We start from the raw sequence: 16,753 nt of genomic DNA, 5'->3' as shown, positions 1-16,753 counted from the left end.
TTCTGTTTGGGTGTAAATCAATGTAACCCTGAGATCACTGGGCAGTGACAGCGGATGACACAGACCTGCAGTTGGGGGGATTTGGTTTGCTTGTCATGCACAAATATTGTTGGTTGAGGCAGGTGGGAGCACAAGAAGTGGTGTGGCTGTGGATGCGCTTTGCAGGCTGCGTGGGAGAGCAGGGAGGGCTGGGTGCTGCTCCCTGGGGCTCTGTGTCCCCACACAGGGCTGAGAGTGGCTGCTATGGGGTTCTGCCTGTGTGTGCCCCAATGTGAGCTGCCAGCTGGGCAGGGCGCAGCCCCAGTCTGGGGTTAATGTGGCAGTCACGAGGCTCTGCTCACCTTCATCCACATTTCCCATTAGCAGTGCTATTTTCAAACCTTCCCAAGGCAATTAACACCAATTAATCTAAAAAAGACCAAACAATGTTTTTTTTGTTTTTTTTTTTCCCAGCACCCCTGGCTTCATCCCATTCCACGTGCAGCCCCAGGAGGCTGTAGTTTGCACCTGGCAGGGAGTGAGGCTGGAGCAGCGCTCCACATGCAATTGGAGGGGACCCCAGGGGTCCCCATGACCCTCACCTGTCCACTCCACATCGTAGTATCTGTGCATCCTGCTCTGGGGTGGGAGAGCAGCTCTCCACAGCACTCCCTATGGATTTGCTTATTGGGGTGCACTGTCAAGCGATGGAGCCACCCCAAGACTCACCCTGCCTGCAGTGGGGCTGGGATTTCATGTTCCGTGGGCTCTGTGCATGGTGAGAGCCCTTGATGTTGGAGGAGGCCTTCAGGCATTGCTGGATATGTGTAAATAATAATTAGGAGTCGGGCGTTTGTAGGAGGTGAGGTGTGCACTGTGGGTGTGAGCGCTATTTGTTAACCTTACTTCTGCCTTCCTGAATCAGGAACATGGGTTATATCATCTAAAGCAATGGAGTGTGTGTTGCTGCAATGAGCTCTACTTGGCTTTGCTGCTTGGCTGTGTGGGGAAGGCTCTGCTGATCACATGTTGAGAGCTCACTGCTCTCTGGCATCAGCCCATGGCCCTGATGGCTTGGGGCAAGGAGCTTGGACTCGCTCCTGGTGGTTAATTGATCCTCTGGAGTTGGCCATCCCCCTACCCAGCCTGAAGGGGCTGACCTGGAGTGACAGTGCTTCTGATTTGTGTCCTTGGGTTGTAGTTAAAAACGTGAGGACTGAATCTGGGCCTCAGTGGTAACGGGAAGCCAACCTGGTACTGTAAGAGTAGTCAAAACTTACAGGGAAAACTCACTGCCTTAACTGCAGAGCGTTGTTGTAGGACTGTCTGTATGCATCAGGGCTGTTTCCAGCAGAGGGGAGGAAATGTAACCCTGGGATTAATGAGGCCATTGCACAAAGTGGCTGCATCTGAGCATGCTGGCATGGTGAGCAGCAGAGGTGTCAGGGACACTTGGGGGACACTGCCATGGGCACTGCGCTCCAAGGGAAGGCAGAGATGGGGCTGTGCTGAGCTGCTGCTCTCAGGTGTGGGTTTGCACCATGTACAGCAGCAGGGCACGCTCCCAGCAGGTCAGCAGTTGAGGCATTAGGAAAGGAGAGAGTGTGGGTGAGCTATTTTGATTTTGTTTGAAACAATAAAGCCCGAGCTATTTGCAATCCTAACAACAGAACCAGCTTTTAGCACTGGCGTTTATAGGGATGAGTGGGCGAGTTGTTTAAAGGGAAAAAAAAATCTTTGAAAACAGTCCAAGGAAGGGTGATAATTTCATATGGAAGGGAAAAGCGTTGGGCACGTCTGTGTTTGCAGTGTGTGTGTATGGGGCTGCTGGGACCGCAGAGCCCAGGGCACACAGGGGGCTGCAGGGGGGACGTTCAGGGGATGACTCTGCAGGTCAGAGATGCTCTGCTTGCTCTCCTTCACTGCATCCTGTGCCCAGGTGCAAAAAGTGTTCTTTGCTGTTCCAAGGGCTCTGCTGCTGGGTCAGCCCCATCTTCTGCATGTCCCCCTCTGTGCCCATTCCATGTGCTGTGATGGGGCTATCTCCAACTTTGGCTCTTCAGATACAGGGCAGGGGCTCAGCTGTGACTCACAGCCCCGCTTCCCTCTGCCCTAAAGCATCCCCTCAGCTCAGCACAGTGGTGCAGAGGCAGCAGCCGTGGTGCAGATGTGCATTTCACAAGAGATGTGGCAGTGCCTGTGCTAGTGTGCAGCAGTGTCCTGCACTGAGCGTGGCAGTGGCCATGCCCTGCCCATTTCTCATCCCTGCACCCTTTCTTTCTTCATTTGCTGCAGCATTTCTTACAATTAAATCATGAACGGAGTGGTAGCTTAGTAGTGAGCTCCCCAGGCAGGAGCTTCGATGTAGAGGCAGATTCCCATTTTCTCTCTTCCACAGCCCATGGCACCAGACCCACACACACTAATTGGTTTTTGCCTGCTCTGTCCCGAAGCCTGGACTGTGCGGGGTGATGGAGAACCTGTTTTTGTTCAGGGTTAATGACATTCCCCACTTCTGCAACAGAAGGTGGGCAGGAGGCTCTGAGGGCAGTATGGATGGAGAGCCGATGGGGCACTGCAGCGTTTTGCTGGCGGGCTGCTTCTCTTCCTGGTGACCCATCCCACAGTCCAAACCCACGTTTGTTTGCATTTCACAAATGTAAAACCTGTCCCCGGGCTGTTGCACGGTGTTCGCATCCCTTCTGTGCTTAGCATCTCATTACGATCACAACGTTCCCTCTGTTAAACAGGGCTGCGTTTAAATTCAGAATCAATTCGTGGCTGAGTATCTTCTGCAGCAGGTCCAAAAAAAAAAATCACATCCCTGACAGCACGTGGAGCAGGAGGGCTCTCGGGAGCCGACGCGGGTCCCTGGGTATTTCAGTGCTTTAAATCTGAGCCATCAGATCGTGCCTGCAGGCGCACGGTGCGTCCGCTGCCCGCGGCGCTTTTGCAGATGTCGTTCGGCAAAATCGATCCCGATCTATTTTTAAGGCGAAGTGTGCGCGGCGGGTGGGAGGCGAGGAGGTGGAGGGAAAGCTAAATATTCACATAGCTCCGCGCTGCGTCGGAGAGCATCGGCGAACAGCGCCGGGATCGTGGCAGCGAGGTGAGGGCGAAGCAAGAGCGGGGATGCGGCTGCGGGGGGAGAACGGCGCGGCGGTGGGGCTGAGGCTTTATGCGGGGCTGTGGCTTCACGCCGGGTCTGCCGGTCCTCTGCTCCGTGTAAATCTGTGCTCCGGTGCCGAGCGGAGCCGCTGGGGAGCGCACGGCAAACAGAGCCGTCGTGAGCGGAGCTGGGAGAGCGGCTGCCCAGGTCGGTGAGCGCAGCGCGGCTTTCTGTGGGCTTTGCTTTTTTGCTTCTGGAATGAGGCGATATGCATAGAGAGACAGAAGGGGGGGTTTCCGCGGGTCGTGACTTGGATAGAACTGGTGGATGCTGGAAAAGTGAGCTGCTTTTAAAGCTGGCTGCTGGATTCATTTTGAACTTTGTGTTACCAATATCCATGCTACTCCCTGGGAAGTGGATGCAGCAACCCGCAAAGCAACTGGTGCTGTGTGGATGCCTTGTAGGAGCACAGTGGTGCTGGGGGAGCTCCTGGGGAAGGGAAGGGGGAGTGCTGCCCTGGGCACAGACTGTGTGAGTTCGACAGCTCTGAGCCAACGAGGAGCCAAGGCAGCAGCCAGCTGCTAGGACTGGAGCAGCCCCACTGCTGTGCTGGGAGCAGAGGCAGTAGGTGCTTCCATCCACATCAAACTGAGGCATACAATATGGGTTTCCTCCTGCCCCCTACTCCTACTCCCCTTTGCCTTCTGGATGCTCATCCCAGCACCCCCCCAGGTGCCCACCCTGCGCAGCCGGAGCAATGAAGCTGGGTCTGATGCCCTGCATGGTGCCAGGCTTTGGGGTGCACAGCAGTGCTGCTGTTGGCTCCTCCAAGGGGTTCTGGGATGATGGAGCAGATGGCAGTGCTGTGTGTATCGTGCGAAGTGCTCCTGCTGCTGCTCTAGCCTGGTGATTTTGGGTCAGCTGCCTGAAGAGAGAGTGGGTAAGTGCTTGGGATGCATCTAGTTGGTAGGGGAGAGACAGATAGGAGGTGACACATGGGCACGGATGTGTCGGGGCAAATATCTGCTGGGTCCGGAGCACAGTTTGTCTGGGAAGTGTCTGCACTCAAAAGGTCAGCTCTGGGGATGGAGTGCAGGGTCCTGTCCCTGCTCCTTTCATCTCTATGTTGTCTAATCACTGAAATGGGATGAGGAGGAGCTGTTGCTGGACAGGTTGCTGAGGAAGCACTCTCCAAGGAGTGGCTGTAGGAGCAGCACTGAAACCTGCTGTTTTATCCCGACCCTGCTGCGTGGGGACACAGAGGAGAAGCCCATCTGGCAGAACGGGGGTTTGGCCCTTATGAAATGCTGCTTTGTGCCCAGGGGACAGAGCTGGGCAGAGGCTGAGAGGTTCTCTTTAGTACTGGTGAGTGTGCACCTGTGCTTCACTGGGCAGTGACCTGCAGGTTGAGGAGCTCAAGGCAGCCCAGCACTGGTGCTGTTGCTCCCTGTGTTCCCAGCACTGCAGCTGTGTTTGACACATCCTGGATCCCACCTGGCAGGCTGAGCAGCCTGCTGCTTGCACCAGCACACAGCATCCCTGCTGCCTTCCAGGGAGGGAGATGTGTTTCAGGTAAGCAAGTCGGGCTCCCAGGCTGTCATTAGCCAGGCTGCTGGATGCTCTGTTCCCTCGTGGAGAACAGGAGTAAAGCTGCAGTGCTGTGTACGTGACCTTTCTGTGGGTAGGGAGCTGAGGCTTTGTGCAGGGTGTGGGGTGCGCTGTGGGGCTGGGGTCTGTGGCAACACTGTGGTGGTGGTTGTGCTGTTGTAGGACTGTTGCTCAGTGCTGTTAGGGGATGCCCAGGCTCTCAGGAAGCCACAGCTCGGCAGCAGACGGTGCACCCCAGGGCACAGCCCGTCCATCTGCCTGCACAGCTCCTTCCTCGGGGCTGGCAGCAGGCAGGGCTCTGTGCAGTGTCACATTGGGGTGTTTTAATTAGGGAGGTGTGGGGCTCTGAGGGAGGGCCAGGCAGAGCATCCTTTCCTCTCTCGGGTGTGTTTGGAGCAAAGGTCCTCATATTGTAAATGGATGGATCCCCGGTGGGATGTGCTATGGGAAAATATGGTCTCCCCATGAGCTCTGTCTGTTGCGTCCCCCATGAGGTGGAACTCTTCCTTGGGTTGTGCCACTGCCCCCACTGACTCTGTGCCACCCCAGGGAGCCGTGGTGTGAATGAGCAGGCTTCCTCTTCCACCTTCAAGTTTGGTCATGTGAGCCGGCACGGCAGGACTGTGTTAGAAGCTGTTCATCCTTGGCTGAAGCTCATTCAGGCTGTGGTTTCAGAGGGTCTGTCTGCTCCATTTGTGAGTCAGTACCTGGGAGGAGGTGAGAGGTGATTCTCCCTCCCCTCTCTGCTCCCATATTGCCAATGTTCCTCTCTGGCCCGCTGCTAATTTTGACGCTGCCCTAAATAGAAGCTGAGTGCATCTCATCTGCTTTGCTTAGCATATAGGAAAATTGTTTTCCTTCGTTTATTGACTCTGGCTCACAGCTTTAACCCTGTCAACACACAGCTCTCCCCAGCACAGGGCTCCCTGGTAGCACTCTGCATGCCCAGGGAGCAGCCCTGTGCTGGGGTCAGCATTGCACACCTCACCAAAGGCCCTCCAGAGAGCTCTGCTGTGCAGCAGTGAACACAGGACCTGGGTTCACCCTCCTGGTGCAGCACCCTGCCCATCTCCACCACGGCACAGCAATTAGAGGTTGCTGTGAGTGCTAACTCTTCAGCAGCACAACTTAAATATATCACTGTCTGCTGCAAGGTTCTTATTTGGGGCTCTCATGCAAGAGCCGTTTTCCTGAACAACTGTAATTTTGTGGCATTTGCAGCTTGGTGATGGCCGGAGCAAGCAGGGTGCAATGACAGGTCGGAAGGAAGTGGGGGCTGTGGTGTGCAGAGGTTACGTTTAGCAGCTCGGGAAAGAGGGGTGGGCAGTGTGCCTGAGCCTGGCACGTGGCAGCACCCCATGGGGGGGTACCCGCTGGGTTCTCCCACCTCTTGCCCTCCCCACCGCTCTGTTCACGGCCTCTTCTTGGAGGCTGGTTTTCTTTGGATCGTCCAAACCAATGGAAAGAGGAAAAGGAGAGGCTGTTTTTGAGCTAGGAGCACAGAGTTTAAGAGGCAGTGACCCTGGGCAGGTGCAGTGCATGGAGAAGGACGGGCATAGCGTGGAGTCCAGCTCTGGGCAGGGCAGGATGGAAACATTGCCAAAGGCCACGCAGTGAGAGGCGGTTGGGGCGTGCTGACTCCCTTGTGTTTTATTGTCTTTGCAGAAGATCAACCGAACCCCTTCGGATGAGGAATGCTTCTTTGACCTGCTGAGCAAGTTCCAGAGCAACCGGATGGACGATCAGCGCTGCCCGCTGGAGGAATGCCCGTCGGAGGCTGCGGAGGCAGCAGCCACACCAGTCCCAGCCCTGGAAGAACGGATTCGTAAGCATGGAGGTGTTGATAAGTCGCTGTGACTCTGGGTCGTGCTGCTCCCGTGGCATGGCTGGCTGTGTGGTGTTGCTGTGCAATGGCCTGGGTGGGCTCTGGCAGGAGGGGAAGATGCTGCTGGGTGTTCTCAGTGTGAGCACAGTGGAAAAACTTCTGGGTTTTGTACAGTTGTTGGATGCTGCGGTGATGGGTGTTGCGTAAGGATGGGGAAGGCAGCAGGATGGATAAACAAGAGGAAGCTCCGGGTGCGCAGACAGGGAGCTTTGCTTGTGGAAAGAACACGGATAAATGGAGGAAACCATCTGACAAATAGATGGGATGGGAAAGGCAGGCCAGGGCTGTGTCTGCGCTTTGGGTTTGTGTCTTTTTTATGACAGCGTGTTGAGGTGCTTTGATTACAGCAAACAGGGCGTGCAGGTCCCTCTGTTGCTCACAGGGACGCGGGTCGCTCCCAGGTGAGCGGTTTCTTCTGTGCTAAAAATAAGGTGGAAGCAAACATCACTTTTTTCAAGATGCACTTCTGCATCAGAAACACACTTGGCTGTAACAGCTGTGTACCTTATGAGTATGAAGCTTTATTAAGAGCGTTCAAGTAGGCATACTTTCTGTTCATCCATCACTTGGTCTCTGAGCTTTTTGGACACGTTGTTTGAAGTTTCTTTGTGAGCTGAAAGGCGTCAGTGCTGCAGTTAGTGTGCATTCCTACGGCTCCAAGAGCTGGGGCTGTTGGAGCAGCAGTGTCAGGATCTGGGGGCACCCTCAAGTGCTTTGTGCTCCCTGAGGCGATGCCCCACCAGGCTGGATTTCTTACAGCTCCACTTGCTTGTCCCCATCCCAAGTGCAGTTCCTGTTCTGTGAGTGTTTTGCTGCCTAGCAGCTGCCAGGAGCCAGCAGGCCCCATGTGTTGTGTGTTGCCCTGGCTGGGGGCATTGCTCTGCTGTGTGCCTTAGCCAGGCTCGTTACTTTGCACGTTACCTGCCTGCAGTTAAACCCTCGGGACCTGCAGTGCTCAGTAAGGAACCACAGCAGTGCACAGGAACTGTACAGTCACCTGCAACTGCTGGGTGGAAATCAAAATTGCAGCAGCATCCTGCCAAAATCTTTGCCTTACCCTAGGTGCTAGGCAATGCAGCAGATGCAGCCTGCAGGTTTTTGGGAGGTGGCTGCCATGTACCTGCAGGTAGGGCTGTGCCCCAGCACTGGCATCCAGAGAAGGGTGTGAGTGGTTGCACGGCTGGGCTGTGGGCTTTGATCCCTGCTTTCTTGGTAGGTTTTTGCTTGCTTGCTTGTGCTGTTGGCAGTGGGATTGTTCCTGCTTACCACACAGGGTGGAAGGGAATGGCATTGGTCACAGAAGCTGCTGTCCTACCCAGCTCAGCCCTGGGAGGCTTCTAAAACAGGGGCTTAGGTCTGTTGGTTGATCAGCATTTCGGTGAGAACCGGGACTCTGCGGTAAGCAGAGATGTGACCCTGGTGTGCTCCTCTCCCCCTCCCAGCACACTCCTCCCTGATGGCATCCCCACAGACAGAGGAGTTCTTCGATCTCATTGCCAGCTCGCAGAGCAGACGGCTGGATGACCAGCGTGCCAATGTGGGCAACCTGCCAGGCCTCCGGATAACACACAACAACTTGGGGCACCTGTGCATGGAGGGGGATGCCCAGGAGCCAGGGGATGAGTTCTTCAACATGCTGATGAAGTGTCAGGTACAGCAGGGCTGAGCGGGAGGGAGGGGTGGACTACTTTCTCCACCATCAGCAAGCAATGCCCTCCTACTCTTACCAGGCTGGCTGTGGGCAGCATGCAGCCCTAACCCCTGTTCTTCCCCTGTAGTCCTCCAGGATAGACGACCAGCGCTGTGCACCACCAGATTCCATCCCCCGTGGTCCCACCATGCCAGATGAGGATTTCTTCAGCCTCATCCAGCGGGTCCAGGCCAAACGCATGGATGAGCAGAGGGTAGATCTGGCCTCAGCACAAGAGGAGGCAGAAGAGGAGCAGCAAAGGCCTGGTTCCAGCTAAGAACTGGGGTTAAGTCTGGGGAGTTTGTTTTGGTTTCGTTTGTTTTTGATTTTCTTTTCTTTTCAAAAAGAACTTTAAGTGTAGGTGGTTTCAAACCAGAGTGCTCCTGCACCGCCAGACTTCTTCCAGGATCTGCACCTCAACTGCACTGCACTTGTTCACAGGAGGGGACTGTTTTTAAACAAGGGTTTTTTTAGGAGATGCAGCTTCTGTAACAATGGGCACAGCTCAAGGGAAGAAGACCTTGGCAGCCCCTCTGCTTGTCACCTAAAACTCCAGGAACTCACACTGGCAGCTGAAGGAGGAGCCCAGAGCAGGTAGTTAAATGCAGCCTCGATCTTCTTTATTTCTAAAATACTTTTAATAGGGGAAAGGAAGAGCACCTTTTTCATTTTGCAGTCACGTCTGTGTCATGACACAAGTTGTTCTGGATCCTTCCCTGGAAACATCTTCATCAGTTTTGTTCTTTCTACGGAAGGAAATGAGCCCAAATCAGAAGCTGCACAGGACCTTCTAAAGCTCACCCCACCCCTGGCTGCAGCTATGGTCCCCCACCCTTTGAAGTTTGTTCTGGGGTTGCAATGAACTCTGCAGTGAGAGCTGTATGCTGTCCCCTCTGCTTCCTCAGCTGCTCCTGTACGGAGTTGTGCCAGAAACTCCAAAGCAGGAGCTGGGGCTCTCCCACTTTTACCTTTAGTGGGATCTGGAGACCTCCAGAGAACAAGCATAGGACAAAGCCTGAAAGGTAAGTGCCAGGTATGCAGCCTGCATTGCAGCCACAAGACAAAAGATGGTACCTTGGAAAGAAGGAAGAAAGAAGGTCTTCTGCCCATCTATTCAGCACAGAAATCAAACTTAGCTGAACTCATTGTTTCTGGTGCAGCTGAGCCAGAAGCCTCACAAGGGAATGTCCAGTTGCCTAAGGCAGAAACCTGCATCTGGCACTGACCTGCTTTGTAAGCCAGCAACGTTTTCTGGCCGTGGCTTGTCAGGAGAGCAAGCAGAACTATCCCCTGCAGCTGGCAGTGGAGGACAATAGCACTCCCCTCCCTTTGTTTCTTCTGAAAGAAACCAGTGCTGTGCTGCTCCGTGCCCCAGCAGACCTGCTCTCAGCAAGGCAGCCCTTATTCTGCACACAGTCTGGTCCCACACTAGCAAGAAATGGAGCCTTGGTGACAGCTCCAGGTTGGAATTGTTACTGGGAAGTCAGTTTCACCCTGTATGCAAATACAAGGGTCCACATTTACTGTCATCCCTTTTGGTAAAGTTGGAAATGCAAGCCCAGAGAGGAGGGCAGCAGAGACTGAACTTCAGGAGGTGGAATGCTTGACCAGAGAGGCTATCCTGGACATGAGAAACTCCAGTAATGAGTTCTGCCAAAGCAGATGTTTCCTATAGGGAACAAATCAGCACTTTCTAATCAAAACGCATTTGACAGAGACATTTCCTACCAGCAGTAAGATTTTCAGACCAGTGATGCTGCTCACCAGGCATTTAACCTGCCTATACTGACCACGGGAGGGGGGTAGCTGCATTTCAGCTGCTACCAGGGAGCACTCACCTGCTGCCCAGAGTCCTGGGCTGAGCCTCTGCCTCCTTCCTGCGCCAGGTCAGATAGCTGGAGATCAGGCAGGAGAATGTGCACAGCCACGTATGTACCCACCTAGCTTGTATCTGTAAAGAGGACAACACTGGAGATGAGGATGACTTGACCAGCTCCAGGCTTGGCCCTGTGCAGCTCTCAGCCAGGTGGTGAACTGGAATCTGACCATTAAGCTTTCAGAGGTGTTAATTATTTGCCATATACTTGAATGTATGAGCTTATTTATTTTTTACATGTGCATTTGCTAATGTCATTTTAATGGGGGATTTCCAACCCATAGGTACTTTTTTCTAAAAAAGAATAATCTGCCAAATGAATTAATATATTAGAAGCAAATACAGCTCAAGGGAAAGGGAGGGTTGTGCTTAATAATAAATATTTGTGTCTAAGCTTCAGTGGCAAAGTCATTTTCCTTATTTTTTGGCCACCTTTCCTGCTTTGTTGTCAGCAGAGCTAATGGTGGCTCTTGGGGATGGGAGAGGGGGTGCAGGGATTGTTCTTGGGGCAGCTGTCACTACAGGTAAGTGTTAAGAAAAGGGTGTACGTGTGCACATACACATTCCTTTCACTTACAAGCACACAGGTCTGTCTGCCTTAACTCCCTTCAGGTGCTGTAGAGAAAGTGCCAAAGCTCTGAGCACTCCATACCCCCAAACACCAGTCAAAGCCCAAGAGTACAGGGACAACAGCCTGTGACTGTCAAGTATTTGCTTCTCCCAGTGAGCTCGAGCCCTCCCATAGAAATCAGGATGAAGCCTTCCTCTCAGGCTAAGTGCTTTAGTACCTGCCCCAAAAAACAGGTCTTGTTTCCCTGGTGGCAGCTGGAAAAAAAGGGCAGCAATTTCTGCACACTGCCCTGCCATAAGCCCTTAGTGAAGATACTCAAAAAGCAGCAGGCAGCAGTGCAAGCTCATTCCAACACAGCAGGAGTGAGCAGGCCATTAGACTTTGCTAGAGAGGGAGCCAGAGAGCAGCAGATTTTGGATCCTGAGGCTTGTAAGAATAAAGCCAAGTCCCAGCTGGTCTTCCTATGCCTGGCTACCTTGTGTAGGCTATGGCCAGTCCCAGTCAAAGCTAAACAAAAAGCCACCAGCTTGCTCTCATCAGGCATTCTTAAGCTTCTCACTACCCAGACACATAAAACTCTGTACTGCCAAAGGCTCTGTGTGTGACCTGAGGACAGAACCATGCCTCCAACTATGCAAAGTCTTGAGATGATTCCTATAACTAAGTGATGGGAGCCTATCTCACCTGCTGCCTCACTGTCCTTAGTAGCTGTGGAAGGAACTATGTGTTCTCCAGTAAAAGAGAACAACACAGCATCCTCCAGTAGGAGTCACAGTGTGCAGAGAACAAAAAAGAGCTCGGCTTTGTGGAGGGAGCAGCTCACTGCTGGCACCCATCGGATAAAGGGGGGACTGCTGGGGCTAACTTGGCCTTGGATCGAGAAGGGCAGCTGCTGCAGCAGCTGTGAAATACAGAGCAGGGTGCTGGCCCCTGTGCAGGGCTGTAATGGGGAGGAAATCTATAAAAAACATCAGAAACACAGGATACTGCTCCTTCCTACCTTGCTTTTTTCTAAGTGTCCTGAGAGACACTTGAGAGCTCGTGTTGACTGTGTGCCTGGTGGGAGTTTTTGTATTGCAAACTCATCTGCCAAGTCACATCAGGTCTGAGTCTCAGCACTTACCTCAACCCTCTTCTGAGCCTCGTGCTGCTCCTGCCCCAGCCATGATCTCCAGCAGGCTGGAAGGGCACGCAGCACACGGGGAGGGGTCTGCTGGCTCTGAGCAGCCCAGCACTGTAAATTCCAGACAGCTTTCAGAGGCTCTCCATAGCAATCTCCCTGACTGCTGCTAGGCCAGGACACAGCCACAGGTTAACTCCTGCACCGACAAGCTCATCATTCTGTAGCACTGAAGATCACAGCCCAGGGACGGGCACAGAGGTATCAGCCGCCCACCTGCAGGGGTTGGGCAGAGGGCTCTCACCTTGCTGTACCTCTCTGCCCCCACTGCAGCAGGACCTGGCAGCCCAGAAGCTTACATGAGATCCCGTGGAAGCAGCACACTTCACAGCCCCCAGCTCCCCTGCACACACACAGACTCACTTCCTCTCCCCATAGGGCTCCCATTTCTATGCACTCTACCAAATGCTCCTGCACCACTGCTGGGGGGACCATAAGAACACCAGCATCTGCTGCAGCCAACAGCTGCAACCCATCAGCGTCCCCCAGCAGCTGGGTGAACTCTGGAATTTGAATGTAATAAAGCAGGAGAGGCAGAAAGCCGGAGGCAAAGTATTTCCTATTTCACAGCAAAGCTCTTGCAGGATAGGATGGAGGAAAAGAATGCAGCTCTCATCAGCTGCAGTGAAATGCTTTGAGGAACACAGCAAAGGTTTATGCCAGCAGTGCATCCTGTGAATGTTGCTCTGTCTGCCTCAAAATCACTCCTCTGGGCCTCAGGCACCCGTCAGTGCACCATCACTCACCGTGCTCTGCTGCTCCAGGCTTGGGCATCACTGGTCCCCATCACACTGCAGCTCCAGCAGGCTTTTTCCCTTCTTGCCAGAAAGATATGCCTCCCCTTTTTCAGAAAGAAAAAAAAAAAAAAGAGAAAAAAAAAAAAAAAAAACCTTCTTCAAAATAAAGCACGACATTCTTTTAATGCAAGCTATTAGCAACAAACGCTCCTGTTTTGTTATCAAAGCCCATCAGAGAAGTTCAACCCTCTCCCCTTCCAGCTGAAGGTCCCAGAACGTCTTTAAAAGCACCAGCTTCCTGCCCTGTTGCACAGCACAGTCTGTGGTTCTGAGGAGCCCCATGGGCTGCACCCTGCCTGCTGCAGCTGTTTCACAGCACTCTAAGCTCCGTGTCCTATTCCAGGACCCTCTCCTGAAGAATCACCCACTCTGTGCAGCCTACTGCTTCGTGCTCTGCCCAAGCTGCTGGCCTAAGCCTTCAGAGCTGCCTCCAGCAGCAGGAGCAGCAGTAAAGCAGGCCTTTCTCCACCCTCAGAACTCACAGACAGGAGCCCATGGGTGAGCAGCACCAGCTCAGCCTCCACTCTGCCTCTGGGCAGCACCAAGTGCCAGGGACCAGAAATACTGCAATGACACTTAGCTACAATTCCTAGTGTAAGAGAGCAGAAGTTAGCACAGCCTGCCTGTAGCCAGGGGCACAGAAAGGTAAGGAAAACAGTATTACAAAAGTTAGGTTATAAATGAACTGTTTCCAAGACAACGCAGATCCTGTAACAGCAGCTCCATTCCACCCCATCAAAGCCATGTGAGCAATGGCAGCACAGTGCTGTTTTTGGGTACAACACCAGAACCACTTTTCCAGCAGTGCTAACAGGAGCCAGCAGCTCACAACAGGGTGAGCACACAGCAGTGTTCCACTCCTAATTCTTAATAAAAACATGGATTGCTCTCCCATCTAATTGGTTCAGAGAGAACCGTGTTTCACGAGGATGTGAACACACACAAAACCCAGCTGATGGATGCTCTGCCCTTCAAAGCTGTTTCATCACCCTGAACTTACCCATCACCAGAGAAATGTGATTGTTTCCTCGTCACTCTGATCCATACTAATAATGCAACACATGTAAAACACTTCAGATAAATGAGCTACACTCATTAATGCTTGCAACGCACTCAATGCTTGAATGATGAATCCATGGGCACCACGCTTGGCTGAAAGAATTGGGTTTGTTCAGCTTTGGAAAGGAATTTTTATTGCTCTTTAATGGAAGAGTGATACAGAGAAGGCTCTCCTCATAAATCTGTAAGTGTTTAGAAAGAAGGTAATGGGCACAGGATGAAACATGGGAAATTTCTCTTAGGTACTGGGACATATTTTATTCTTATATTATAGGATAGGCCAAATACCAGACCTAAAGAGGCTATGGGGCTTCTATCCTCAGAGAAACTCAAGCCAAGACCCTCAGTGTCCTTATCAAATTGAACCTCCTCTAAGCAGGGTGGTAGGGCTCCTCCAACCTCAATTACTCTCTGATACCAAGTTTAAAAACACAAGAAAGCAGATACTTTGTTGTACTAAGATGTTAACAGACCTCAAGCCCATAAAAACTACGCAAGCAAAAGGAGCCCAAAGAAACTGCAGTATGATCACCTTACTGCCTGATTCATCACTACCAGCACAGAGCTCTCGGGTAAACACCTACATTTTTCATTTATGAAGTTATTATTTTCTCTTCTAGCTGATCTTAACAAGCAGCAGTGGCATTAATAAGCACCTCAATGTCTGTCAAATAAGACACATTTCTAGGTGCTCCACTTATCTCCAACGTGCTTTACAAATACTAATTGTTCCTTCACGCCCATCCTCCCCCTCACCAGTAAGGAAGTTGCATAACCCCAACCACAGGGCTGCTCACTGCATCACCACCCCACAAGTTATTTCCGAGCAAGGGCGGCCATGGGGCAGAGCAGAAGTGGTGTAAGCCCAAATAAAGACCTTCAACCCCATGACATGTGGGGCACAGAGCCTTAACTCGGGAAGATACCTCAGGAAAGAAAAAGGCAGCACTGAAGTGACTGCAGTATGAGCTAGCTGTCCAACGCTCCTGCAGGCTCATTTGGCTTTGCAAACTCACCTGTGCTCAGGGCCATGTCCTCAGGTGGTCCCAATTGCCTCTTCTGCTCAGCTGCCATGCGATGCACCTTCAGGAGCACTGCAATCAGCTGCTGTTGTGCAACACCTGGACAAGGCCAGAGGACACTGCTAGAACCTCCAGTTGGTGCTACACCTCCTTGAGCCAAAGCACACGGTCGGAAATTATTTGCTCCATTCTCACCTGAGAACAAAGCAGGCTTCCCAATGCCTCTGAAGCACCTTAAACTGCTTTAAGCACAGCAAAAGTACCAGGAGAAATATCCACAGCCCAACTCTGTCATTATTAGCTTGGTCAAAGGCAAAACTACACCAACCAAAAACACAACAGAGAGAGGAGACACATTTATTCTAAGCACAGTCTATTGAAGTCAAGGAAGAAACATGAAAGTCTCTCTTGCCATCAGCAGAATGGCACCAATCCCACTCGTCAGGTCCGTTCCTTGCTGTCAGTCTCTGGGGGGGGGTCCCCACTTTCTCCCTCTGTAGGACGGCTCTGAGGGCCACCATCTGCCACACCTTCTGGAAGCAGCTCCAGGGCTTCCTCAGCAAGCGCACGTCTCACCTTCTCCCCTTTGGCTGCCAGGATCTCCTCGATATTCCTTAACAGCAATGAGAGCCAACAGTGATGCTACAGCAAAGGCCAGAGGAAAGAGCCTGACGTGGGGCTTTGCTCTTGGTCATTAACATCACACAGTGAGCTTACACACGAGTACCGGCAAGAAATCCTTCTGTAAGCTATTTGGGAAGCAGACAGAACTATCCAAACCTCCTAAGGCTGTTCTTACCCCTTAGGATCAATAATTCAGCAATTACTGCAAACCTCGTTTTTAAAGGGCGTGAGAAACCAATAAGATTCAACAGCACGAGCGAGCTGACAGCATCTCTGAGATGCTCACAGGTGGGGGAACCCAGCAGCGACTGAGCAGAGCCTGAGGGAGCACCGAGCAGCACGCAGTGCCCGATGCTCGCATCCCGCCCGGCTCCTCTGCGCGATGCCGTGAGGAACCGCTGGGACGCAGCCCCGCCCCGCCCGCACCTCTTGCCCTGCAGGTCGGAGAACCAGCCCAGGTTGTCGGCGATCACGTGATGGTTGTGGCAGCCGGGACACGTGACGATGACGACGCCGCGGCTGTAGGCCAGGCGGGAAATGTTCTGCGCCGAGCGGCGCCGGCAAACCTGCAAAGCGCAGAGCAGCGGCTCCCGTCAGCAGCGCGGCACCGATCCGCGGGGCCGCTCCCACCCCGCCCGCCGCCCCAACTCCGCACCTTGCAGGTGTACACCAGGCGGTAGTGCGATGCCTGCAGCCGCCCCACGCTGTCCGGCGGCGCGGAGCACACATGGCGCGGTGCCGGGCGGTGCTGTGGAACCGCGGAAGAGCTGAGCGCGGCGCGAACGGCCGCACGCATAAAGCGCCGCAACATGGCGGCCGCGCAGGCGCAGAAGGGGCGGCGCTGAGGCGGCGCGGTCGCTCCTACGGAGACCGCCACCCCCATCCGTACATTAACGGCACCGCTTTAAGAACAGAATGGCGCGAGTTGGAAGAGACCTCAAGGATCCTGAATCTCCAATCCTCACATTTAATACCAGCCCAGGCTGCCCAGGGTCCCATCCAACTTGGCCTTGAACATTTCCATGGACGGGGCATCCACAGCCTCTCTGGGCAGCTGTTCCAGCACCTCACCACTCTCTCTCTGAAGAATTTCCCCGATATCCAACCTAAATCTTCCCCCCCTCAACTTCCAACCATTTCCCCTTGTCCTGCTGTTATCTACCTTATCAAAGAGTTGAGTCCCGTCCTGTTTGTAGGCTCCCTTTAGGTACTGAAGGCTGGAATGAAGTCACGCCGCAGCCTTCTTTTCTCCAGGCTGAACAAGCCCAGCTCCCTCTGCCAGTCTTTGTAGGGGAGCTGCTCCAGTCCCCTGATCATCTTTGTGGCCTCCTCTGTCTTTCTTGTATCAGGGGC

At 53.2% G+C, this 16,753-nt stretch overlaps 2 protein-coding genes across 7 annotated transcripts in view; one reads left to right on the top strand and one right to left on the bottom strand.

Moving 5' to 3' along the window:
• Positions 1–10,546, top strand: part of GPSM1 (G protein signaling modulator 1) — a 50,416-nt gene extending 39,870 nt beyond the window's left edge. For 2 of the 5 annotated variants that reach the window (XM_085239507.1, XM_085239505.1), the window contains 3 exons: positions 6,362–6,521; positions 8,024–8,232; positions 8,360–10,546. In XM_085239507.1, coding sequence (XP_085095633.1) covers positions 6,362–6,521; positions 8,024–8,232; positions 8,360–8,548 — 558 coding nt within the window. In that variant the 3' untranslated portion in view covers positions 8,549–10,546. Of the gene's footprint in view, positions 1–6,361; positions 6,534–8,023; positions 8,233–8,359 lie in introns of all 5 variants that reach the window. The other 3 variants (XM_085239506.1, XM_085239504.1, XR_014887306.1) reach the window with 2 other exon arrangements.
• On the bottom strand, positions 10,110–16,254 carry DNLZ (DNL-type zinc finger). 2 transcript variants are annotated; one of them, XR_014887307.1, is made up of 7 exons: positions 16,056–16,254; positions 15,827–15,966; positions 15,189–15,389; positions 14,972–15,094; positions 14,771–14,875; positions 12,645–12,739; positions 10,110–10,222 (listed from the first exon to the last, which is right to left on the bottom strand). XR_014887307.1 is itself a non-coding variant. In XM_085239513.1 (3 exons), the coding sequence occupies exons 1-3, from the start codon at positions 16,209–16,211 to the stop codon at positions 15,218–15,220; spliced, it is 468 nt and encodes a 155-aa protein (XP_085095639.1). In that variant the 5' UTR covers positions 16,212–16,254; the 3' UTR covers positions 15,120–15,217. The 2 variants fall into 2 exon arrangements, 1 of the variants encoding a protein (XP_085095639.1); XM_085239513.1 differs by lacking the exons at positions 10,110–10,222; positions 12,645–12,739; positions 14,771–14,875; positions 14,972–15,094 and having other exon boundaries at positions 15,120–15,389.
• Positions 16,255–16,753: the final 499 nt, after the last annotated feature.

Source organism: Meleagris gallopavo, chromosome 19 (genome assembly GCF_905368555.1).
Source record: "Meleagris gallopavo chromosome 19, MGAL_WU_HG_1.1, whole genome shotgun sequence".
Lineage (NCBI taxonomy): Eukaryota > Metazoa > Chordata > Aves > Galliformes > Phasianidae > Meleagris > Meleagris gallopavo.
This window is presented reverse-complemented; position numbering and strand designations above follow the sequence as displayed.